At 44.5% G+C, this 25,543-nt stretch overlaps 1 protein-coding gene across 6 annotated transcripts in view; it reads left to right on the top strand.

Annotated features, from left to right (window-relative positions):
* Positions 1 to 19,217, top strand: part of KTN1 (kinectin 1) — a 114,970-nt gene extending 95,753 nt beyond the window's left edge. For 3 of the 6 annotated variants that reach the window (XM_084632459.1, XM_084632460.1, XM_084632458.1), the window contains 12 exons: positions 539 to 625; positions 2,468 to 2,557; positions 3,864 to 3,944; positions 5,216 to 5,305; positions 5,388 to 5,480; positions 6,876 to 6,947; positions 7,476 to 7,559; positions 7,760 to 7,843; positions 9,873 to 9,956; positions 12,639 to 12,731; positions 17,204 to 17,327; positions 18,725 to 19,217. In XM_084632459.1, the coding sequence (XP_084488585.1) occupies positions 539 to 625; positions 2,468 to 2,557; positions 3,864 to 3,944; positions 5,216 to 5,305; positions 5,388 to 5,480; positions 6,876 to 6,947; positions 7,476 to 7,559; positions 7,760 to 7,843; positions 9,873 to 9,956; positions 12,639 to 12,731; positions 17,204 to 17,327; positions 18,725 to 18,729 (987 nt within the window). In that variant the 3' untranslated portion in view covers positions 18,730 to 19,217. The remainder of the gene's footprint in view (positions 1 to 538; positions 626 to 2,467; positions 2,558 to 3,863; positions 3,945 to 5,215; positions 5,306 to 5,387; positions 5,481 to 6,875; positions 6,948 to 7,475; positions 7,560 to 7,759; positions 7,844 to 9,872; positions 9,957 to 12,638; positions 12,732 to 17,203; positions 17,328 to 18,724) is intronic. The other 3 variants (XM_084632463.1, XM_084632461.1, XM_084632462.1) reach the window with 2 other exon arrangements.
* The last annotated feature ends 6,326 nt before the right edge of the window (positions 19,218 to 25,543 follow it).

The raw sequence follows: 25,543 nt of genomic DNA, 5'->3' as shown, positions 1-25,543 counted from the left end.
AGTGAGGATGAGTTTTGTATAATAATGCAAATCAAGGCCCTGATCCCATGCTTGGGTGCAAGGATCTACTGGAGGGGATCCTATTGCAGGATTGGGACTTAAACATATACACTTCCATGTGTATTTAGATTCATTCTAAATTATGCAGCTCCACGTGCCTAAACTCTGTTTTGTAATCTGTGGTTTGGTGTCTGTGTTCCTCACTTCTGAGTACTTTCCTCTTTCTTCTCACAAGTGCAGTCAAAGTGCAGGGTGGTTAGCCCAGTACTAATATGCTTGTAGTACAATAACTGGGACAATTCTGACTACATGGGTGGGTGTATGTGTGGGAAATTGGTGTTTTTCTTTCTTCATTCAAACTCTTAAACATCACACTTGTTTTTGCTAGTGTACGTCATCTTATTCAGCAAAATCATCTTGCAGTAACCAGCATTTAAATGCAAATTACTGAGTGTAATGCAAAATAGACCTCTGAAGTAAAAGCAGACACAGTTTGAATATTGGATGAACTGAAATCGTTCTTTCTAAAAATGATTAGGACCTTCGGGAGAAAAACTGGAAAGCAATGGAAGCATTGGCATCAACTGAAAAATTGCTGCAGGACAAAGTGAACAAGACTGCCAAGGTTGTAATGTTAACTGGTAGAAACAATGCATTAAGCTAGAAACAAATCTGCAGCTGGTTTTTTAATTCCAATTGAAGCATTTAACTTTTACTGCAATTTAAATAGTCTGTTCTGAATGAGCTTTCATATACTTTCACCTCTGCTTCTACCTGTCGTCTTAAATTACTTTTATTTTTCTTAATTTGTGGGCATGCTGATTTGTTTTTGTTTGCATAATTGTTAATCATTATCCTTGTGGTGAACTGTCAAAAGGCAGACCCTATCACTTACCTCTGAACTGCTTTCAGTGGTCAGTGGCCTTTCTCTTTGGGGTCAGGCAGAATAAGCTTATTGCTGAATGAATAGGAATGATTGGATTATTTTAAAAAACCTCGATAAAAATCATGCCCCCCAATTTAGTGGGAAATTCTTATTCATGAAAGCATGGGGAGCTCAAACTCCCACTGAAACACATGTTCAGCGTGAAATCACGGAATTGTGAATGGGTTGTTCTGAAAGGAAACTTGGACTGAAATTCCTGAAATGTCAAAACAGTAGAAGTGTTGCTGCTTTAATAATAGCAGCAACAAAAGGTGGGTGTGGAGGGAGGGTCAGCTAGCCAGAGGAAGGAGGAAATTGGTCTGAATCTCCAAAGATGTTTTAAAAGAAAGCTGCATGTTCTTAGCTCAGCCCAGCATTTTGAGGAATAGGCTTATGTAGCTGCTTCTTGCTACCTTTAATTGCTCTTTCTTAATCTGAAGATTTTTGATGAAACTGGCATTTGCTTCTTTCGGTAAAGCCTATATTGCTGAAAGCTAACATTAAATTTAACTGCGTAGCTTCACGGCCTCGTGTCTCTCCCATCTGTCTCTAACACTGGATCCCAAATTACTAAGGCTGCAGATGTCACTTTCAGCTGAGTAACTGCAGAGTAGGAGGCTCAGAAATGTATATGTCAAATGAAAAAAAATAAATTGTATTTAGTGAGGAATGCTTCCCTTGAGCACAGTTGGTACAACTTTCCTTGTTTCAGAATAAATCCAAACATCCTGAATAAAGAGAAGTGTGTTAACTGACTGGCAAAAAGTCCATACAAACCCATCTATTACAAATACGGTAACTAAACATTTCATAGGTGGTCCTGTTTAACATTAAGGAGCCCAAAAATAATACTGTGTTTTTGTCATGGGGCTCATATTGCCACAAATTGTAAAACACACCCAAAAAAGGCAAAGGAAACGTATAGAATCTCACCCAGCTCTAGTAATAAGTTTCCATTTCATCCAGGGTTCTGAGAGAGAGGGCGGCAGGGAGGAGTGACCTGTTAAGTATAGTAAAATAAAAATCTAGAAAAGATAACATTACTTTCTTGACCTGGTTCACATGTGCATTAACACGGTTTCCTCTGTCTTTAAGTATAAATTAGGGGTGATAAAAAAAAAAAAGATAAAGTTGATCCGAACCAATGTGGATTCTTTCTACATTCCAATTTCTAATGTTTTACTATTAAAATATCACTTAATTTTTATTACTGATTTGAAGCGTCTACATAATCTGAGGATGCGTTTTCTCTGTACAGTGTAGTCCATGTTCTGACAGGGTGACTGAGCGATCCTATAAAATTCCATAGGAATGCTTTAGATCAGAGCAGAATGTTATGCAAATAAAAAGAAACAATGTGAAGGCCAAGTTCTGAAACTGAATTGCTTCAGAAAAATATTGGCCATATTTGAAATAATGGAGCCTACGTTAGTCTAAAACGAAGCCCTGGCTTAGATGTGCCATTTTAGGCCTAGAAAAGGATATTGCCATGTCTGTGAAATTGATTACTTGCTTCATGAGACCCATTCTCTCTCACTGCAGGAAAGGCAGCAATACTTGGAGACTGCAGAGATGGAAACTAGAGAATTGCTGCAGAAACTGTTTCCCAAGGTGTCTCTTCCTTCCAACTTGGTAAGATAAGCTAGTCTGTGTATTCCATTGCATCTAACCTGTCATACTCTTTATCTACCCTGCCAGCTGGTAACATGTGTGCTCACAGCAAGTCTCTGCACAAAAAAAAAAAAGGTTGGATTACTGTTGCCTCATGCTGCCTCCCCAGGATCTGTTTCAGCCATCTGTTACGTCTTGACATGTGCCAAGATTGCAAACTTTTTAGGACCGGTACTTGTCTACTGCCTAGCACAGTGGGCCTCAATATCTGACTGGAGTCTTTTTAGGCTCTGCTACAATATAAATAGTTGCTGGCCTGACTTCCCACATTGGGCTGGGCACTCCCATCATCTTCCACTAACCGACTTTTTTTAGGCTGTTTCTAAAGTAGTTTTATAACCAGCGAAGAAACTGGTTTGAATCCAGAATGTCTTCAAAAGTACGAAAAAGTAGTGTGCTTGATTCTGAGAGTCAACCTCAATGCGTTGAGAGGGAGAGGAATTGAGCTACAAAGCCTGAGGCTCTATTTTTTGTTTTAAAATCTTGGGAGTATTTAAAATAAACACTTAACACAGAGAGGGGCTGACTTTCTACTGTGCTGGAAAGTGCTCGACCCCTGCTTTGCCCTAGGCCCCAACCACACTCCACCCCTTCCCCCAAAGCGCCACCCTGCCTCTTCCACTCCCTGCTCCGCCCTGCCTCTTTCCACCTCGTTCTGTACCCTCCCCTGAGTGCACAAGGCCCTGAACAACTGATCGCGGTGGGCGGGAGGCCCTGGGAGGGAGGGGGAGGTGCTGATTGGTGGGGCTGCGGGCGCGGGGGAGGTGCTGATTGGTGGGGCTGCGGGCGCGGGGGAGGTACCCAGCACCCACCGTTTTTCTCCACTGGGTGTTCCAGCCCCGGAGCACCAACGGCGTTGGCACCTATGCTCTTACATAGCCACCTTCCTGGCGAGGTCTTTGCGCCAACGTGGCAACAGCCAATTTCATGTACAAGTACCAGAGTGGTAGCCGTGTTAGTCTGTATCCGCAAAAACAACTAACATCCTAGCATCTACAGATGACGTAAATACACAAGTTTTTAGTCTCTACCCCCTTGGAAACTACCATTTTGAAAAGTGTCCCTCCCTCTGGGACTCTGTCAGGTTTGTTTAAGGGCACAAAACTGACTATGCAGCTCCTTCGGATAGGAGGTATGCATTAGATTCCCACTCACTGAGAGTTGAAAATCCACACCATAATTTCAGGTAGGAAACGTTTCTAAAATAAGCTCCCTGTCCAGATTTTAAATTGTGGATGGTTTTAATTGCATACATTTTTCCTAACAGAGTTACAGTGAATGGATGCATGGGTTTGAAAAGATGGCAAGAGAATATTTACGAGAGTCCTCGGGGTCAGAGGAGGTTAAGGTCAGTACAAATAGCGTATGCTACCCTTTGTGTAGCACAGATCTTCTGTTTAAACTTGTGAATTGCTTATGAGGTTCAAATCAGATAACAGGCTGCATAAAAATTGACATCCATAATGATATTAACAAACCATCTATAATGAAGGGATCGGAGCAGTTTTTAAAAAGGCAAACAAAATCTTGCGAAATTGTGAGAGCGACACTATGTAATGGTGTAAAAAGAACTGGTGGGTCTTTTGAGAATTTGCCCATGTGGATTCCATTATTGGAGTATACATGCCACCTGTGTGTGAGATTCTTTTGGTCATCGGTGTCTGGGCTGCACCTGCACCCTAGGTCTCCTCGTACCCCACTCACCTGAATGTGTGATGGGTGGAGTGGGCCCTACTGTCCCTCATTTCCTTCTTACCCCCTGTGAACCCCAGCAGTGTCCGCCTGTTTTTCTGGGCTACTGTTAATTAGTGCAGTCGTCTGGACCCCGTATAGATGAATGAGTTGAGTGACAATTGGGTCCTTTATGCCCTGGCGTGGGGGGGTGTGAGAAGATCTAGGGTGTAGGTGCGGCCCCAATGGACACTGCTGGCCAAAAGAATCTGATTTCACATATGGGACATGTGGAATCTGTATGGACAGCAAGCCTTGGAGGGTCACATTTACTGAAAAGCAGGTTTAACCATTCTTTAGTGGCTTCCAGTTAAACTTCCCCTCCCCTCTCCACTGCTCCTGCGGTGTCATGACATTACTAAGCATTGAGTGTCTGTCGGTTATATGCTGAAACACAGCACCAGCTGTTACTCGTCCGAAAACTGGTCACGTTTATAGCTCTTGATTAACTTAAGTCAGACATCTACAAAACACTTCATTATAACCCAGTGTAATGGAACACTTTATGCAGCATGCAGTTGCATGCTGCTAAAACCAGTATTTGTTCTTATGCCCGGCACAGCATTTCCAGACTCCAGGGTGGATTAAAAACCCTTCCCTTAGATCTGAACTGTTTGAGCACGTGAGGCTGACCCCTTGTTTTCAATAGCACCACAATCATTTATCATTACAAAGGTTAAAGTCCCATAGGAAGAACCTTAGTTGAATGTTGTACCTGATGTCATTTGAAGGTTTTCCTTTCCATGCTGTTGCAGAATAAAGTCCTGCAAATGTGTATAACACAGGGCTTGATAGTTACATTAAGATGATTAATCATAGAACATAAATCTGTGTCAACTGATGTAAAATCTGTGGGATTTCTCTCCACCCCTCCACCCCACCCCATAGGCTATGGAGCAGAAGCTGAAGGAGGCTGAGGAAATGCATATAATGTTACAGCTGGAGTGTGAGAAGTACAAGGCAGTCCTTGCAGAGACGGTAGGGAGCCATGTCACTTCCACCCAATGACACGCAAACTGTCAGTCTTCCTATCATGAAATTAACTAAAATTCTGTGTTAGGAGGGGATTTTACAAAGACTACAGAGGAGTGTGGAAGAGGAGGAGAGCAACTGGAAAATAAAAATTGAAGAGTCGCAGAAGGAACTTAGACAGGTATTTATAAAGATCTGTCTCCTGAGCCTTTTTTCATTTCTTCTGGGTATTTTGTGCGTGGTTCAGACTAACACTAGAATATTTTGCAAACCTCATTTGTTAGGTGGCTTCCTAACTGCTGTTTATATGTAACATTAAATCAATCGGTAATCAATGTAGTAAAATACCCAGCATCTCTCACTGTAACGTCAAGGGCTTGCCTTGATGCGTTGTGATGCTGTGTGTAAGATCATCCTTGCTTTGGAGAGAGACCTCTACACACTTAAGGCATTACAAAGTGCCTTAGATTTATGGGGCAGTTCCTTACAGTAGTAAGAACAAACAAAGAAAATAAATATTGTTGTCTTTTATCCCAAAGGAACTCAAATTATTTTACGAAGTCCATGTACAACTGTAGTGAACTCCCTTTTTCCACTGCTGCTGCGATGCAGCTATTTCTGTGGTGGCCGCTGTTCAACAGTGTACAGAAACCTGGCATAGCAGATAGGACAGGAAGTTGAGAATGCTGTATCTAACGAACTCCAAGTGTCCCACTGACATGCCCTAGGCTCTGAATTCTTCTGCCCCAGTAAATCACTGTCCACACTTTTCAGTCTTCCGTTTTCACACTGTCAATTCGGATTATGCATACAGTGATCCATCAGTGCATACAGAGCCGGGTGGTTGTGTCAAAGGTTAGCTACAGTTGATTCATAACCATTTCTCTGAAGCTGTTAAAACAGGACTGAAAAATCAGCTGCAAGCTTCCTTCCTTTCAAAAAGGATCCCTTTATAGCATGAGCAGCAGAAAGGAGGCTTGTAAGTCTTATCCGCTTCCTTCCCTAGCCCAGAATTAAAACAGGTCAAACCAATTTTTCAAAAAAATTCTTTCTAAACTACTTCTAGGCTGAGAATTTGAAACCCAGGGTATCAACCTGAAGCAAATGTGTATAGCTGAATTATAAACCTCTTGGTTAAGAGATTTGTAACAGGCTGACATGTCTTTAACTATAGATGCACTACCATCTGCTGTCATAATACAGATTTTTAATATAGCGAAATCTGCTGGGTTTAGCTATCAATAGTTTATGAATGGACACCATCTTCCCTATCAAGCAAACATGAAGGACATTTGCCTTAGTATGAATAATAGAGGGCTGGTTTAGCACTTGTCTAATGAGTCCTTTGTTTGGGATCGAAATATCTCAGACAGAGGATTTCTTGTATTGTGATAGGGAGGGTGGGGCGGTCGGTATGTGAGAGAGTGGGAGGGGAGGCCCCTTAACATACCCAAGACTTGGACGGTTTTACAAAATGTTTACTGCACCAAGATTCTGTTTTTAAACGAATTACTGTGGCTCCGATAGATCTATGGTAACCTTTAAATTGTGTATTCATCTGTATTGAAAACTGCAGATGCGCTCTTCAGTTGGTTCATTGGAGCACGAAATAGAGAGATTAAAGGAAGAAATCAAAGAAGCTGAAACTGTACGTTTAAATATTTCATCCCTTTTGAAGCTTTCCGTTCAATAACATCTTAAGTCACTACTTACATTTGAAACCTTTTTGGGAACTGTTTCATGCAAGTAGAGCAGATTTGTATTGCTGATTAAGCTGCATTGCAGATTCAACTCTAAAAACCTTGTGGTGAAGATCTTGAAAAAGTGGGTGCCTGAAGTCTGGCTCCTAAGGCTAGGTTTAGGCGCCTCCATAAATGGCTGGATTTCCCTAAGTGTTCAAGTTAGTGGGAGCCAATGGATGCTCACCACTTGTGGAAATGAGGCCTCCTATGGAGTCTCCTAACTCTAGTCTTGAGAGCCGAACTCCAGGCAAACACTTTTTAGAAGGCTTGTGTTCAAAGTTCAAATAAATCTGAATTTAAATGGCCAACCTGTGCCAGCTGCAAGGTTTGAGAAGATAAATAATTATTTTATATTCAACAGTAATGTTTACGAAAACAATAACAATGAAAGGAAACCATCAGAAACTATGTTAACTCTGTTTTTCTGTTTCTAGCTTAAAAAAGAGAGAGAACATTTGGAAAGCGAACTAGAAAAGGCAGAAATAGAGCGATCCACTTACGTTTCAGAAGTCAGAGAGGTAAACATAACTGAGAAAACAACATTCCTTTTTCTTTTCTGTGGTAATAAGTCAATTGGCATAATGATAGAACCCTTAACTATCAGAGTTGAGGACATGGTGCTTGTGACTTTTGGGTAGATGGACACATTAATAACGGAGCAGAAGACAAACAGGCATCCTAAGGAGACAAATCTTAAAAACTCTAAACTTCATTTCAGCTCAAAGATCTGTTGACTGAATTGCAGAAAAAACTTGATGATTCATATTCTGAAGCAGTAAGACAGAATGAAGAGTTAAATTTGGTAAGAAACGTGTTCTCCAGTGGGCTCAAATTATGCTTATATGGAGAAACCATTCCAAATCCTGTCTGTCTGCTAACCTCTTCAGCTTGGTGTTTTTGTCCATTGCAATATCATTTTTGTAGTATGACTTTTACAGTTTGTCTTTCTCTGCTCCTAACTATAGCATGACTGGTTCTTTAGAAAAGTCTTAAGCCTTAAGATTTTCATACTTCAGTGAGCTTTTTCAGGATCGGTGTTTCATGTAATTTAGACAAACAAGTGTAGCTGCATGTAGGAGACTTTTGAATTACCAAAAACGTGTGTGCGCCAGTCAACTTAACATAGAAAACCACCTTGGGCTTTCTTCCAAAGATATCTAGAACACAAACACTACACATAAACACGAAGGAGAAGAATACGGAGCACCCACCATAATTTGAGTTGTGAAAGTACAGAGGGAAGAACTCTGTGCATACACAAATCGGCCCAAACTTCTCTGGTTTGTTCCTATTGCTCAGTCACTTATTGTTGCTCTGAAATAGCTGAGTGGGTACTGGCATACAAATGTGTACCAGGCTGCATTTTGATTTTGAACACGGACGGATAACTAATGCTGCCACTGGTAGGTTTTTCAAAGTGGAGCTGGATGAACCCAGGTCTGGCCTGCTGCTCCATATACATATTTTCCAGTGTGAAGGTTAATCTAACTCAGATACCTCCCCACTCCTAGTCTCCATGCCTGTTTTGAGTGTTAGCTAGGATGGTAAACCCAGCATTAATTTCCCCAAGCTGGATTGCAGTATCATGCTGACCAGCCTTAACAGATGCAAAACTGGTCTGGGTTAAGCCTTCTTAAGTTTAAAAAAACCCAAACCTACTTGACATAAGTAGTTCTAGAAGCGAAGTGAGGCTGTTGGTAGCATGCAGACACTCTTCCAGCTCTCAGCTGTTACCTCCCCATGCTGGTGTCACCACTCTGAATACTCTGGGAGGTTTCTGATTACCTGGTTTTACATGTGTAGTGCCCTCTCTGTTTGGGTTTACCTTCCAATCCTGGCTTGTAAGAACCACATTGACAACTGCAACCTCCTCCCTGGAGAGCAAAAATTTACTTTATTACTGTGCAAACTGCCTAATGTCTGAAGGAAACAGACCTTAAAAAGTGAACATTGCCTTTGCTTAAAGAAATGCACATCTTTAACAGGGCTGTTATAAACACTGCGGGATTCACAGTCACGGCTCTGCCTGTCTGACCGTTTGAATATCGCCGGCAAAGTTCACCCCTTGGTCTACAGCTGCGACCATTTAAAAATCCCAGCTTCTTAGCAAGGTAGCCAAACTACTACAGACCAAAGCTGCTGTCTTGGTGAAGTCTGTAGGGGGCGTTATCATCCCGTCACTCTCCCTGCTGCATGTTCACGTGCAATGAGGTAGCAAACGGACTGTACTTCTCGCGTACAAAATGTACAGGAATATTCTCCTGTTTGGATGGGTTTGCAGCAGACGAGTTTGAGGAAGAGACGGTGAAATTCACAAGAATTCTGCATTTGGAGGACCCTTACTGTTCTTTGTAATCCCCTGCTAGTTCCCAGGAAGAGTGAGCGAACATGCCTGTAACCTGACATACACAATCTGCAGTATATTGCACAGCCTATTTTAGTAGAGAGGCGACGGTTTGCTCTGAGCTAGTAATATATTGTGGCAATCTCCTCAACTCTGGATGTTTGCTGTGAACTAAGTCAAACATCAGCCTTTTTTGGTATGAACTTTTCTTACTGGCAGTGTCGCTTAAAGTTGAAACCATGTGCAGTTGTCACACCGACTCTAACCCCGTCTCTGTAGTCTGTAGCGTGTGTTGCTTGCATTTAACTTTACAGATTCAATCTCTTCCTTGGCTCTCCTTGTAAATCTTGTAACACATGTTGACTAATCCCCTGTGTGCAGTAATTGTTAGTCATTTTTTTTCCCTTCTGCAATCAACGATGCACTGGATTAATCCAAGAAGGATACTAATTAAAAAAGAGCCTCACTCTTTTTTTCTATTTTACAGCTGAAAACACAGTTAAATGATACGCTAGCAAAACTTAAAATTGATCAAAGTGAGAGGCAGAAAGTAGCTGGCGACTTGCCTAAGGTAAGGGGAGCTATTTAATAGATGCAGATTAAGGTATTATAAAAGCTTGACTTTTTTTTTCTTTTTTTTTTTTAACCAGGCACTAATAACATCTGTAGTTCTGTTGTGCTAAAATACAAGCTGACTATAAAATTTTGAACTGAATGTTTGTGGAGTGGGATTGTAAATTCTAGGGCCCAAATTCTGATTTCCAGACAGCGGTACTGTATATGGCGTTGGAGAGCGGACGCACTATTTGACTAAGATACATATCTGCTTACTTGAGAATAGAACAGGGTCAGAAGGAAACTACTGAAAAACTGTATAGCCAGTGATTGCTCTGCTTCAAACTGTGTTCTGTTCATTAGAGTTCATGCTGATGTAAATGTAATAGATATGCACTTAACAGTAAGCATTTGCAGTAGTGAGTTAAACAGGCATGCATATACAGCGTGTATCACTGGAATAGACCCTATAATATTACAAGATGTAGAAAACAAAAATATCTGCATGAGATCAGTGATTCTTTACCAGCAATTGTTGCAACATGTGTTTTGCAGTGGGGTAACCTAAGATGGGTGAGAAACGCAGGTGTTGCTAATCAATATATAAATTGATCTCACATCGAGGGGATCAATACTTGGATTTGGAGAAGCTTCGCTTGGTGCACTTTATGCCACCTTTCTGTCACTCTCAGTCCTGGGGCTGGCTGGTTGTTTGCTTTAGATTGTGTTGGTGTATAACTTCTCCACAGAGGTTGTTGCAAAGGCCTGGGATTACTGGAGCGCAGTGCCCTCCAACCGCCCCACTGTCGCTCCTGTTCAGCTTGGAGGATGAGATGGGGGTGCATGAGGCCGGTTGTGTCACTCTTCCATGCCAAGGGAACGTTTAGCTTCTCATTTAGGGCAGCTTTAATGCCCTTCTATGCTGTGGGAGAAGTGCAACAGCAAGAGTATACTAGCATAGGGCAGGTTCTAGCCCTTATTTCCCAAGCCCACACGGATATAACACTTTTGCTCTTCTTGTTCTGCTGAAGAAGCTTTTCCAGTTGTAAGGCCAGTCTTTTAATCCTGGGAAGTTTCATATGACACTTCAGTGTGTTCCACTGACATCCTGATGTAAAGAACAGCTCTTATCGGTAACATTTAAAGGTGTGTGTGTGTTCTCTCTACCGCTACTCTGAGGGTTGTAGATGATGATTTGGATTACTGTAGCCGTAGGAGCGCTAGCCTTGCACCAGGATCCCTCTGTGTTAAGTACTGTACCAACAGAACAAAGATGGTCCCTGCCCCAAAGAGCTTACAATTTCAGACGAGACAATAGGTGGGCACAGACAGATGGGAGAGTTCAAGGTATCAATGAGACTGTGTAGGTGAGCATGGACGGCAGTGGTTTCGGCACCAGAGCCGAACGGTTAGGTTTTTTGTAGGCATCATGGAAAAAGTGAGTTCTAAGGATGGTTTGAAAGACCCTGATGAGGTAGCTTTGCAGATGGTTTATGGGGAAGCTTCTCCTAAGAGTAAGGAGCAGTGTGGGCGAAAGCACAAAGGTGCTTGTTTGTAAATTTAACAAGTGGGTGATGGAGGCTGGGGTCAACATCTTGATAGTGAATGATAGGCCTTGAAAATGAAGACGAGTAGCTTAGATTTGCTGTGATAGAGAAGGTAGAACCAGTGGAGGGGTGCAAAGAGAGGGGTCATATGGTCAAAATGACTGGCTAGGAAAATGATCTTTGCAGCAGCATTCAGAATGGACTGCGTTTGTCAAGGTCGCAGAGAAGCATGTTGCGGTAATCGAGATGAGAGTCTGGATGGTAGTTTTTGCTGAGTGGATAGACAGGAAAGGCCGTTATCTTAGTGACGTTATGCAGAAAAAATCGGCAAGATTTAGACCTTGCCAGGATAGGAGAACTTGGAGGTCCTAGTTGAAGATGACATCCAGGTTGTGAGTCTGAGTGACAGGGAGGATGGTGGTGGTGTTCCAGTGATTGAGAGGAGAAAGCAGGGAGGCCTTGGTGGGGAAGACTGAAAGCTCTGAGCTTCAGCTAATGGCCAGATATCCACGAGGAGATATCAGACACACCAGGCTTTTAGTTTGGACAGATGAAGATGTCTTTAGTAGAGGTAGGTCTGCAAGCCAGCGTTGTTGGTAGGGTGGACATTGCAATAGGAGAGAGGGGCAAAAGACTACAGCAGCTCTGCTTTCTGGGTGCAGGGATACGTTAAAAAGATATCAGTGGCCTTATTTAACACTTTCTAAGATGCAAGAATACCAAAGCAAGTGATGGCGCGGTAACCATAATGTATGGTCTGACTGCGGTGGTTAATTCCCACAGTAATGGCAATAAAGCCATGCCATCCTAGAGGATTTTTATTGTATTCTGCATAAATGGCAGATACATGAATTGGGTTTCCGATGCTTATTCAAGTTAGTTTAATGTGAAAGACTATCTGTTGTTCAACTTTTTTCCTAAGCTTGACACAATTGCCCACTAGCATAACTTTCACATGTAGCCAGCCTGACATGCAAAATACCTGATTGTAAGAAGACGCATCAATCTCAGTGAATGGCGTGGTCCCCTGAGCGAACATGGCATAAAACAGATTTTCTCCAGAACACTTATTTCCTGTGTGTCTAACATTAGGAGTTAAACAGGCGGTTTGCTTTCCATCCTTTAATTGCTGCCTCTGTTTTTCCCTACAGGCCCAAGAGTCACTGGCATCTCTTGAGAGAGAAATAGGAAAAGCTGCCGGGGATGCCAACGTTATTGAGAACAGCGATGGTTCCTCAGAGCCAGTGAGTCTGTCTCCAGGGCCAATTCAAGGCTTATGCAAAGTGTTAACTCTGAGAAATGAGCTGTAGCTGCAGAACATACAATAGTCCACTGGCCCTGAAATTGGGTCAGGAGATTTTCCTAGCATAGAAAAATGTCAGAAGTGCTTCCTCCTTGAGCTGTGTCCTCTCAATGCTCAGGATCACAAGGGTGTTTACGCTTGGGCTCGGCTGGTATTTGCACCATGACCCCCTTATCTTTCAAGTTCACCTTTTGGGGGTGGGGCTGGAGGGTTGACTTATGAGCCAGGGTTTTCAAAATGGAAATAAAATTGGCTTGGTTCTTCGGGTGCAGGCAGGGGGGAAGAGTTTTAACAGCGCTTCTCCCTCATTAACGAACACTTAAAAATGATCTTCCTGTAACTACATAAGCTTCAAACATTCAGCATTTGATGGCACTCTGAAGCATGTAATTCCACATGGAGACTGGCACCTTGTCCTGCCTCAGTATTGCAACACGCATGCTTAACCCCTTCAGTCAGAGCCATATGAACCATGGGGAAGAGCGCATCAGCCCACTGAAAGTGTCTTAGTCCCTCTTTAGCCAATGCCGTGCCACTGGGAGCATGATGACCCTGGTCCAGTGTGGCAGCAGAATCTCGTTGGTCTGCATTTCAGTAAGCAGTGATCCTGAGAATCCCTTTGCCTGCAGTGTGGTGGCTTTCTGGAGCGTGGGTCCATTTTGCGATTCTCGTCTGCGATAGCAGTACATTGAAAGGTTACAGCTGAAATACTTTGTTGGCTACAGAGTTGGACAACCAACATCAAGCTGTGAATGTCTGTGAAGGCCTGACTTGGCTAAACATCTTGGATGCCTAACGTGAGCCCAAATGTACCATGGTTGTGCATGCAAATTGGGCTAAAGAGCTTAACCATGTCAGGGGACTTCAGACTTCTCAGTAGCTACATTATGTCGAAGGGTGGAAGAAATGTCATACTTGGAGGGAGGGAGCTGCAGATGTTGATGGGAGAAGCAATTTCAGTTGACTCCATTTTGCTACTGAAGGTAAAAGTGAGTTCAGAAACCTCATGGAGCAGAGTTCTCTACAGAGCACTAGAGAAGAATCCTTGCTCTGCAGTTATTCGATGCAATGAATGCCAGAGTAGAAAGCAATCAGTCATTGACACTGCTTGGCTCTTGCATCACAAGCTACAGAGCCTGCAGCCAAAGACACATCCGGTCCCATGAAGCTATTTAAGGTTCAGGACTGGGAAGTTCCCTTGTGATACAGAGAGTTTGCAAACATACAGAGATGTCAAGCAAACAAGTCAGGAGATTGTCATGTTCCACGCAGAGGCCATAACTGCCAGTTCCACTGAGGCAGGATCGTCTTTGCTCTGCAAGTTCTGAATTATGGTTACTTAACTAAAAAGGAAACTACACCGGAACCATTGCACATTTAAACTCATTGCTTCATTGTTGTAACACATGGCTCACTTTGAGGCATCTTTGAAGCCATCCCTGAGCACTAGGGCCATGCCAGGTCTGAATTCACAGATAGGACCTGTGTGAGTTCTAATAGTGCACAGACATCTGGACACTTTCTTACCTAGTGAATACACTGATTTGAAAGCACAGTTGCAGTCTTACCCATTTCTAATCTCTGAATCCTAACCTAAAACCCTACCTCAGCGCCAAATACTTGAAGTGTCCTGTGTAGTCTGTGACGGAAAGTAAGCACTGGGCTTGCTGTCTGCCTGGACAGGAAGATGAGAGCTGCAGACACACGTAGGATGGGAGTTTTCTGTGGCTCCTTTTCCAACATCTTTTTATCGGAGGGCTTTTTAGAGAGTGTACAAGGGTCAAATACTGCTTCCTCCCCTCCAGGGAGAGCTGAGTGCAGGGGAGTTGGTGGTGGCAGGCTATGGGAAGCTTGCAGCGAGGGAGTGGTCAGCACGGATTCCCCCCTCCTTCACCAGCTGCGGAGGAGAGAATGATGGTGGATGCACCAGTCAGAATCTTTTCTTCCTGGTGGTGGAGAATTGAGTGGCGGGAGGGCATAGCAGCAAGAGTATTGCAACCCTGAAATTGTAACTGTGGCAGTGTTGGGTTGAGACCAAGTCTAAGTGGGGGAGCTGGGATTTGGTCCCAAGAGGTCTGAATAATACAAGAGTTATAGCTGGTCCCTCTTAGTGAAACTAAATTATACAATGAATATGAAAGGAAGAGAAGCAGACAGAATAAGAGTGAGAGAGAAGAGCTCTCCACTGGAGGAGAAGAGGTGTAAGAGCCAATTAAAAACAGCATTTACCTATTACCATAAGAGAGGAGTAGTCCCAGTTGTTCATTATTGTGTAATCCATATGTTGTGCTCTCGTATGCAGCTGTCAGTTAATTCTGTGGCTCATTAATTTGCTAGACTTAGTCAAACTTGCAATCATACTTATTTATCCATGTTAAACACTTGAGATAATGCTGAGGTTCAACATACATAGATTTTAATTGTCTGATCCCTTATAGTGGCTACTTTATTTAATATAGATTCCCAGTTATTTTTACAGTAGAGAAACATGTTTGCAGATCTTACTGTGCAAACGTAGCCCTCACACATTCTTACCAACCTACGTGTCTTAGACTAGCTGGGACACCAAGACAGTGCTGGGAGGCTTGATTTTAGTGTCCTTCGCTGATTTTTGATGCATCCAGCCATAATCTTAGCCCAATGGGATACGTATTTTTTTTTTCCCGTGATCACTTTCCGCCTTTTAAGATGACTTATGTTTTGGACAAACCATTTACTAAAGCTGTATATTTTAAGATGTGATTTTTACAAAAACCTTGCTCTTCAGTAGATTATCTAGTGGTGGTTGAACTAGTTCTGATACCATAGGATGAGGATCTCTTGGAAACCACATCTTAATATTCAACACCTCTAAAAGTGGTTCTGTCTGAATCTGTAATTGTAATTTTTCCATAACTATTATGGTGGGTTTTTCAGAAGTACTAAGCATTGGTCTAACTCTGTCCCCACTGAAGTCAATGGCAAAATTGCTAATGATTTGGTCAGAGCAGAGTTAAGCGAATGCTGAACACTTTTGAAAATTTCACTCAAAGTGCCTTTCTCTGTTCCAGCTGAGGATTAGAATAATTTCATTCACTGAGGTCAGGTTTTTTTAACTTGTGGATACTTGCAAATGAAAGCTCCTCCAGCGTCTTCCAGAGTTTACTGAGCTGAGTGAAAATAGTAACATCTCAAGTTTTTTGTATGATGGGCTTATGTGGAATCGTCTGGTGAAAGGAATAAATATTTGCAGTCTAAATAGGGGTTTATATCGTGTTTGGTTCTAGTTTTGCCTGAGCAAGTTTGTCTTCTGGAATCCAGGATAAATGGATAGTGAAGTTCAAAAACCAAGGGCATGTAATCTATTTATGCAAAATATGAATTTTGGATAAATAAGTAGTGCGGACTCTATTTTGAGTGCATCAGGAGAGTGACCTCTTTCTCGATCTTGCTAGATTTTATAGTCCTCTCTTCCAGCTGTCTGAGAACCTTATTCACTTTATATCCAATTATTTTAAAATGTGGTGAGTGCAGAGAAGTAAACCAAATGGAATCAAAGTCAGTCCATAGATTCTACCCAGGGCTGGAGTAAGAAACCACCCATGGAGGCAGAAGGAGTGTGAGAGCAGCTAGCCAGCAGGCTTTCAGAGCCAGAATCGGAGTGCTCTCTCTTCCATCAGTGACTAATCTGAGAGGCTAATAATAGGCCAGCTTTCTGCTCTTGGGACTAGACCTGTGCGCCATCTCCAGCAAATAGGAGCTGGAGCTTTGTGCCCCAGGGTATGACCACCATTATATGCTGTTAATAACAAGATCCATATGGAAACCCAACTCTTTATAAAATGCATTGGTGCCTTGTATGCCAGCTTGTGGGGAAGGGCAGGGAGACATCACCTAATGTAAACTAGAAAACCATTTCCTCTGCCCCTCCCACCCATCCCTAGGGGCACGTCAATGAGAAATACACATGTACATCACTCCTCCAAGCTGCCAGTTCAGTCCTTCTGGACACAGTTGGGTACAGACTGACTTGCCTCACTCGAGGTAGCTGCTATCATCATTCTGTCATATTGCTGCATTCTGTCTCCCCTGGCTAACCATGCTGTCTCAGCCCCCAATAAACATGCCTCATGGGGTGCGTCCTGTACTCTGATCAGATATGCAGTCAGACCTCCCGGTTATTTGGTGCTAAGCTGCCAACAGTCAGACACTGACGAACCGTGGCTACCCCACTGCAAGTATAAGTCCCGAATCAACGGACCCTTCGCTTTCTCCAGTGTTCTGTGTGGAGAGACCCCTATTGTCAGGGTTGCACGGTGTATACCAATGTATAAGAAGGCCTCATTTTGGATTGAGAATCTAGTTCTGGTCTCTCAGTAATTCACTTGTAAATGAGCTATTAATGATTCTTTTTTTTTCCCCCTCCTGTTTCAGGAATTGACTGAAAAAAGACTAAACCTGGCAGTGAGTCTATGCCAGGATGTAGGACACCTCAAGAAGTTGGTTGTGTCAATAAGTCAAATGCTCTCAAAGGGAAAAGAACACTATCAACTAGTAGGTAGGAAATGGATTCTTTAGTTGTAACCAGGGGTATGTCTACACTGCAGTAAGACACCCACAGCCGGCCCATGTCAGCTGAATCAGGCTCGTGGGCTCGGGCTGTGGGGCTATAAAACTGCAATGTAGCTGTCCGGGCTGGGGCTAGAGCCCGAACTGTGGCACTCCACCATGGGGGAGGGTCTGGGCGTCTACGCTGCAGTTTTATAGGCCCACAGCCCGAGCCCCACGACCCTGATTAGCTGACGTGGGCCGGCTGTGGGTGTCTTAACCTGGGTATGTCTACACTGCAATATCTGTCTCAGATAAGCGTTCTCTAACTTCATGACAGGTGGGTTTTAACAAGTATGGCATCGGTTAAGTCTGATGTTTTAGAGAGATTCTGTCAAAAGCTTCTAAGGGGGTACCAGACCTGTTCTTACTCCTTTCTTGATCCCTCCTCCATTCAGCCTTCTCGGATCTCAGCCTTTCCTGCTCCTCTTTCTAGGCTTGAGAGCTCACTGGCTGGTTGTGATGTGACAATCAAACTTCTTTTTTTCTTTGACAGATGATTATCTCTTCCACACAGCAGTCTTGTTTGCTTCCATAGTGTCTGCGGCAGTGCAAAAGATCATACACACTGATGTATCTTTGGAATGGGTATAAAAATAAGCGAGTGAGATTTTACTGAGCGTGCAGTGGAAGTATGGAATAGTCACTGTGATATGAAATAGCAGTTTCAGGCTGGGAGCATAGTGACACCTGTTTGTGTTGTTGGGTTTGCATGCTTTAATTCAAAGCTACCTTTTAAAAACCAGGGGCCTTCCATAGCTGACCACCTAGTGGACAAGGTTGGACAAGCCTGAGGTGTTGGAACCTTCTTACAGAACCCATCAGACTTGAGACAGCTAAAAGTTAGAGAGATGGAGGACTGTGAAGGCCGCAGGCTGAATGGAAAAAACTACTATATAGCAGACTAAACAGAGTTTGAGGTTCAGTCGATAAGAATTAGGCATTCGTTTTTAGGTCGTGAACACGGGGAAGGTTCAGTGAAGTTAGTGTCTGAGCTGTCCCACCCTTGTATTTAGAACAGGTACTTTCTTCTTCCTCCTCTTAGCGTCCATGGTTTTATCTCAATGGCTTCTGTCTTCTGAGGGGTCAGGAAACTCCAGTTTCTCCAAAGCTGCTTTGTACCTTGGGTAACGAGGCATTATAAACAATAGATCACTTTTTGCTATCATCCTCCCAACCTATTGGGCTTTGGCCTCTGTACTGTCCTGGAGTTCACTACCGAGGTGACCACTAGCCCGGTCTTCGGGATGACCTGCTCAACTAATGTTTGCTGTACATGAATTTCTTTGAGCAGTGATTCTTTGTAAACTCCTTGGCTTAAGTGGATTTTTTTTCTTTCTCTTGCAGAATGAAGTCACAGGGGAATCATTAATTTGAGGATAGCAGAAGGCATTGTATTATATTTTGCCAAATTAAAGCCTTATTTATGTTTTCACCCTTTCTACTTCGTCAAACACTGAACAGAGTTTTGTCTTTTCTAATTCTTGTTAGACTACTGATTTAAAGAAGAAAAACTCTGTAGACACCTCCAGAATTTAGTTTTATAATAAAAATTGTTTGGATAATTAGACCTCTACATTCCTGGAGATATGGTAAATGTATAATCTTTTATCTTTTATTTTGCTCAGTAAAACTTGTTCAGAAAAATCCAGCGGGGAAATGACGACAATGGAATAAATATAACATTTTAATACTGATGTTGTACACTGTTTTACTTAGATACATTTTGGGAGTAGCTGCCTCTGACTTCAGCCTCAAGTAAACACTCCTTTTTTGGTTGCTAATGTAATCGGTTTTTGTAATGGTGTCAGCAATTAAAGGGATGCTTATTATTCAGAAAGTGCATCTGTTTTTATTGACTTATTGGCATTGCCAGGAAAGTTCCATGCCTTCCTCCCTGGAGGAATAGCACCAGGCTATATTGAGTGCTGGTGGTGGTCTGTCTCTGGTACAAGGCCCAGACTGCTCCCTTCAGAGGTCTCCTCCAAATAGACAATACAACACAAACTGGGAGACTTTATGAATAGAGCCCTGCAAATCTGCAAGTATCTGCTTTATATCCGCAGATATCCGTGGACCATTTCTGCAGATAACAGTGCGGATGTGGATACAAATGTTGTATCCGTGCAGGCCTCTGAGGATAAGAGCTGGGTGGGCAGCTGTGAGGAACCCCGGCATGGATCCTCCACCTGCCCTGGTTGGGAGGTCTGGGGGGGCAGGGACACTGGGCAGGGGGCAGCTTGGGCCACATGCCCAGGGCAGGTGGAGGGTCCACCGTGGCTCCCCATAGCTGTCAGTGTGGCTCTCTCCAACCTGGCTCCGGCAGCCCGACCAGGGTAAGAGCTGGGTGGGCAGTTGTGGGGAGCCGCAGCAGACCCTCCACCTGCCCTGGCTGGGGGACCTGGGCAGCTCCACAGGTCTCCCCATTCCCTCCAGCCAGGCCAGCGTGGAGCCCAGCCAGGGAGCTTGGGGGAGCCATGGCAGACTCACAGGACTCTACTTATGAAGGTTTTTTTCTCTGATGGTCTTGGGGGAAAAAGATGCTGTTTTTAAAAATTCTTATCTCTGTTCATAAGAACATAAAAACGGCCATACTGGGTCAGACCAAAGGTCCATCTAGCCCAGTATCCTGTCATCTGACAGTGGCCAATGCCAGGTGCCCAAGAGGGAATGAACAGAACAGGTAACCATCAAGTGATCCATCCCCTGTCACCCATTACCAATTTCTGGCGAACAGAGGCTAGGGACACCATCCCTGCCCAGCCTGGCTAATATCCATTGATGGACCTATCCTCCATGAATTTATCTAGTTCTTTTTTAAACCCTGTTACAGTCTTGGCTTTCTCAACATCCTCTGGCAAGGAGTTCCACAGGTTGACTGTGCGTTGTGTGAAGAAATACTTCCTTTTATTTGTTTTAAACCTGCTGCCTATTGGGGTTAGTCATTCACTTAAAAGCAAAGTTGCAGGAAAATAGCATGGGATGAATTTGGGGGGCGGGGAGGGAGCCTACCAGAGAATTTGACACGGTCTATTTCACAGAACTCTGTAAATGTTCTGTTCAGATGGATTGTGTTCATTGGCAACGTTGGCTTAAAATGTGTAATTAACAGTCTCTTGATGGTAAAGTTCTTGGTCAGTGTCTACACAAGCTTGCTGCCCCTTCCCCTTGAACTCTTGCACTGGGAGTGACTGAAGTGATTTCAACAAAGTGGCCACCTGGAGCGCTAAGTTCAAATGTTCGTTGTGATGTAAAGTTCAATATCGCTTCCGTTCGTTCATGGCGACGTGCTTCGAACTCTCAGGTTCTGTCTGCGCTGCAGCTGGGGGTGTCATTTCCAGCGCGGGTAGGCAAACTCATGTTGCAGTGGACGTAGCGGCGGTGGCCCGCCCTGCCCCCCTGGTTCTGAGCTCTGGCTGCTGGCCTGAGCTGCTGCCAGTGCCTCGGTGTCCATGCTGCTGTTTTCAGCAAGCTAGCAGGAGTCTCTCTTTCCCCGGGCTGGGAATCGAACCCCCCTGCTGCAGCCACACCCCCCAGCTGCTGGCCTGAGCATGGCATGCAAGTTCCCCTACAAGTCCAGCCTTCTAGGAGCCCGAAGGGCGTGTCTATCTTACCTGCTGGATTGATGGGCCGCGATCGATCCAGCGGGGGTGGATTTATCGCGTCTAGTCTAGACGTGATAAATCGACCACCGAGCGCTCTCCCGTCGATCCAGTACTCCACCGGAGCGAGAGGCGGAGTCGACGGGCGAGCGTCAGCAGTCGATCTACGGCAGTGAAGACACCGCGGTGAGTAGATCTAAGTACGTCGACTTCAGCTACGTTAGTCACGTAGCTGACGTTGCGTAACTTAGATCGATTCCCCCCCCGCCCCACAGTGTAAACCAGACCGAACGTTGCTAGCGCACAGGGCGGCTCATAAACATCCGAAATCTGAACTTCCAGCGGAAGGAAGAACGTGCTGGTATTTGACTGACAAGGGGCTTCGGTGGCAGCTTCTCCACCGAGCAGATCTGGCAATAGCCCATGTGGAATAAGAAAATTCTTCTGTCTGTAGCGATGGGGAGTGGAGAAATCCTTCCTTAGCTATACACTGAGATGAGATGGCCCCTTTGCCCTTTCATGAGCTTCTGTTTTTTTAAAGAGAGCATGTCTATATGAATCCAGTAATGCAGGCGGACGTAGGTAGCCTTGTCAACAATCGTAACTGACCAGGAGCATCTCACTTTGCTTAATTTCCAGTAGCACATCCTAATATTATAATCTGCAAGAAGATGAATAACCAATTGGGAACTGATGTGACGTCATTATGGAAGCTCGAAATGGGTCAGCAAAGTTTAGCCTGACAGAGCTTTGTGCTCTTTTCTTTCCCTGGCCACGTGGGATTATTCCCTGAGGTTCATTTGCTGATACTTCCTCCAGTCTAGTGTAACAGAAATGGGAGCTTCTCACATGGGCTCATTGTTTTCCTGCTGCTTGTCTATTAAATGCAAGTCCTGTCCTGAGCTGCCCTAGCAAAACCATTCAGGGCAGAGTGCTAAATCACAATGTTGATAGAATACTCATCTGTTTCAGTGTCAGGGGCTTGGTTTACTGACTACACTTGGCATGCATTTTGAAGACTCACCTGTTCCTTGGAAACACCTTCCTTCGTTACCTGCAAGACTGAAATGTGCAGTGGGGAGGGGGACCCCTATAAAGTCAATACTTTTTTTTTTTTTAATCACCTTTTGATCTTGGTAAAAATAGCCTTCTTCCAAGGGTGTGGGTGTCGATGGAACTGAACATAAGGAAAGTGCAAGATCAGGAAAAACCTCTCTATTAATGCAACTGTTTGCAAGCTTTTTATGATGGATTTTCCCTCCCCCAAGCCCATTTCTGACAGCTCGCCCCCCTGTGTCTTTGACATAGCTTACGGCATCTCACATGCCCTTAATGGAGTCTGAGCTCTTCTTTGGTCTGACACATTTGTGCTGCATTTCTCTTTCTCTTCCAGACGCCTGATTCGGTCTCCAGTGGCACAAACAGGTTGGTAGCGCCGTCCTCCTGCTTTCTCCGCTGAAGGCTTATTGAAGGGCCGAAGTGAGCAAAATCCTCCTCCCCCTCTTGTCCTTTCAGGGGACCATGTTTTCTAGGGCTCTACCCCTGGAATGGGACCCATCCACCAAGCTCCTTCCCTAGTCTATTCATTCCCCCTGCCCCATCATGCTGGGAGTAGGCCAAGCAGAAAGCTGAGAGTTCAGAAAGGCTGTTTTCCCCCTTTTAATCGCCTCTGATTTCCCCCCTCCCCACCCCACAGCTGCTACAAACCCCATTCCCCTTGTTTCAAGTGGGGGGTAGCCGGGATGGGGAAGGTGAGCTCAGAGCCTCCATCATCTGCACTGCTGGTGGAATGGCAGCACGTGCAGCTGCATCTGCTGAGTCCCCAAATGTTCCTCCGACAGGCTGAAAACCACTGGCTTAACCTACTTCAGATGCATGCTAGCAGCTCCAAGCCTGGCAGCATGAGAGAAGAGGGAGGTGGGTGACCCGGCATGAGCATCGCAGACACTGAGTGGTGCTGATGTGTGGCTTTGCCCACCCCCCTCAGAGCCCATTCCTTCTGTCGAGGATGCAGCATTCCAGAGCAGACCCTTCCAAAGCCTGCCTTGACCCTGCCTCCTGGTTAGCTGGAGCTCAGCTAGCTTCTTTGCTGAGCTCGGCAATGGCCAAGGGTGGGCATCCTGCAGTGGGAAAAGAGAGGGCCAGGTAAGGTCACGCCGAATATCCCAAAATGCTTGCACTGCAGAGGGACTGAAGGTCACTTGCTTACAGAGGAAATACACTTGGAAGCACTAATTCCACTGAAGGAGCTGAGGTGCTTTGATTTACTGATCTCTATAAGCAGTAGCTTCTGGAGAAGCACAAGGGGTTGTAAACCTGTGTGGGACTCGTGGTAACAATTTCAAGCAGTCTGGTGGTCTCTGTAGGCGAGAGGGTGCTGGGCACGCAACAGAACTGGGGATGACTCTGGGTACAGGGCTGCAGAAGGCGGGGAGGAACTGCAGCACTGTTAACCTGCCATTCAAAGTGAAAGTGTGGTCAGGCTGCTAATCACTGTGGGCTGTATTACATTCTCCATGAAATCCACCATCTCAGCTCCGTGCTTTGGGAAGCGTGCACAGTTCCTTGCTCATCCCAGCTGGTTAAAGCAGCTGGCACTTACAAGAGACTTTGTTTTAGCATCAGGACAGGCACATGGTTTGTAAAGATACCAGCTCTCCAGTCCCTCCCAAACAACCAATCAAGCCAGCATCTCAGTTTAAAGGGTCCTGAATCCTGTCATTCCCTTTATTGGGTCTCCATGTCTGAAATCTCAGTTTTCTCTAGAGAATCTGTTCTGGGACAAGAGGCTGGTCATTCCGTAGCAGCCGGCTTTCCATCACAATTTGAGGAGCTGTTTGCTCGAGTCTTGTTCCTGTGTGATTAAAACTGGATGCATCTGTTAATCTTGGGGAACTCACAAAATAAAGGCTAAATCCAGGTGCTTATTTTAGGATTAAGGTTTTACACTAAATTTTAAAAACTGCATCTCATTGCCTGGGTACCCTACGGGCACCGTCTGTGGAAACAACTTCATGAAGGAGAAGAACAGTAAGCTGCCAGTAACTGCTATTTCTTGACCCTTGGCTTCATGTATTTGTGTTGTCAGGCCACGTGCCTAGTCAAAATTGAGGTTGCTGGGGCTGGCCCTCTTCCTGTACAGAAGCAGATTTGGTGGGTTTGGATTTTTCATGAGATGTTCTTATGGTTCTCATTGTTTCAGTTCCCCTCTGCTTTGGGAATAAAGAATCGACGTAGAAGCATCTTTGTTCCATGTAGCTAATGGCTAGGGAAGACTCTAGAGAGGGCTGCACTGCTTGGAATTGGATACGTCTCATAAGAGTTAATTGTAAGTGTTCATTACTTCAGCCGAGCATTGAGAGAGCCCCTGATGATGGCTAATGATGCCTGAGGGATCTTCAGCTAGGGGGACATGAGAGATGTCATGAGTCCTTCTGTTTTGGAGAACTAGCCCTCCATTACTAACCTCGCTTATTCAGTTTTTAACCTAATCCTGGAATTTGGTGGCTAGTAAGTGTCATCACCTAAACTTGAGATTCTAGCTTGGGGACTGGGCAGTAAGACCAAAACCACCTGCCCTGGGCTGTAGGGACCATTGGAGGTAATATTAAAAATAAAGGTTTCAGAGTAGCAGCGTGTTGGTCTGTATCCGCAAAAAGAAAAGGAGTACTTGTGGCACCTTAGAGACGAACCAATTTATTTGAGCATAAGCTTTCGTGAGCTACAGCTCACTTCCTCGGACGCATTCAGTGGAAAAAATAAAGTGACCAGAATCCCATCCGAAGGCATTACTGAGCCTCACCACATCTTCCCCCTGCTTTTCCCAACCTACCACCACTGCAGCATGCGGCTCTAGACTGAGCTTCAGCCAGCTTGCTGTCGTCCATGCCCCGGCTTCTGTCCACCCTGGGGTATAATGCGTTTCATAGCACTGGATGGCTCAGACCTAAGATTGTCAGCACTTTTGGCGAAGTAGCTGGAGCACTTCATCTATTCCTTCGCTAGAGGGAGACAGTACCTAATAAATACAAAGACACTTTTGTTGCAAAATAACCCAACCTGGATGTTCAAATGCAGAAGATGGCTTTTAACTGAAACACCAGAATAAGCCTCCTGGGGTGCCCTGTGTTGTGAGCTACATGCAATACTGCAAACATATTTTCAACTTGTGCTGGATTTTTAATATTGTTGGGAGTACAATTATACCACAAATCACTTCCCTTTGTACATAATCAGCCGCTTAAAAATAGAAATGAGAAATGTCTGAAGGCGTCTGTTCATTCATTGACTCTTACGCTGGCTTCTATGCACCAGGCTGACTCTTCCTCAACATTTAATACAGATTCTTCCCCTCCTGCCATATGTAGTAGACCCGCTCTCCATAGTCTCTAAAAGGCCTTGAGCTCTGGGCTGGGGAGGCTGGACCCCCGACCCTTGCCTGCTGTCTCTCCTCCCCCACAGCCTCAGCTTGCCGTGCCACCAGCGCTCTGGGCAGCGGGGCTGCGAGAGTCGCCAGCCTGCCCCAGTGCTCTGGACTGTGCGGTGACGTGGCTGCCAGTCCTGG

Source organism: Lepidochelys olivacea (genome assembly GCF_965140295.1).
Source record: "Lepidochelys olivacea isolate rLepOli2 genome assembly, chromosome: 6".
Lineage (NCBI taxonomy): Eukaryota > Metazoa > Chordata > Testudines > Cheloniidae > Lepidochelys > Lepidochelys olivacea.
This window is presented reverse-complemented; position numbering and strand designations above follow the sequence as displayed.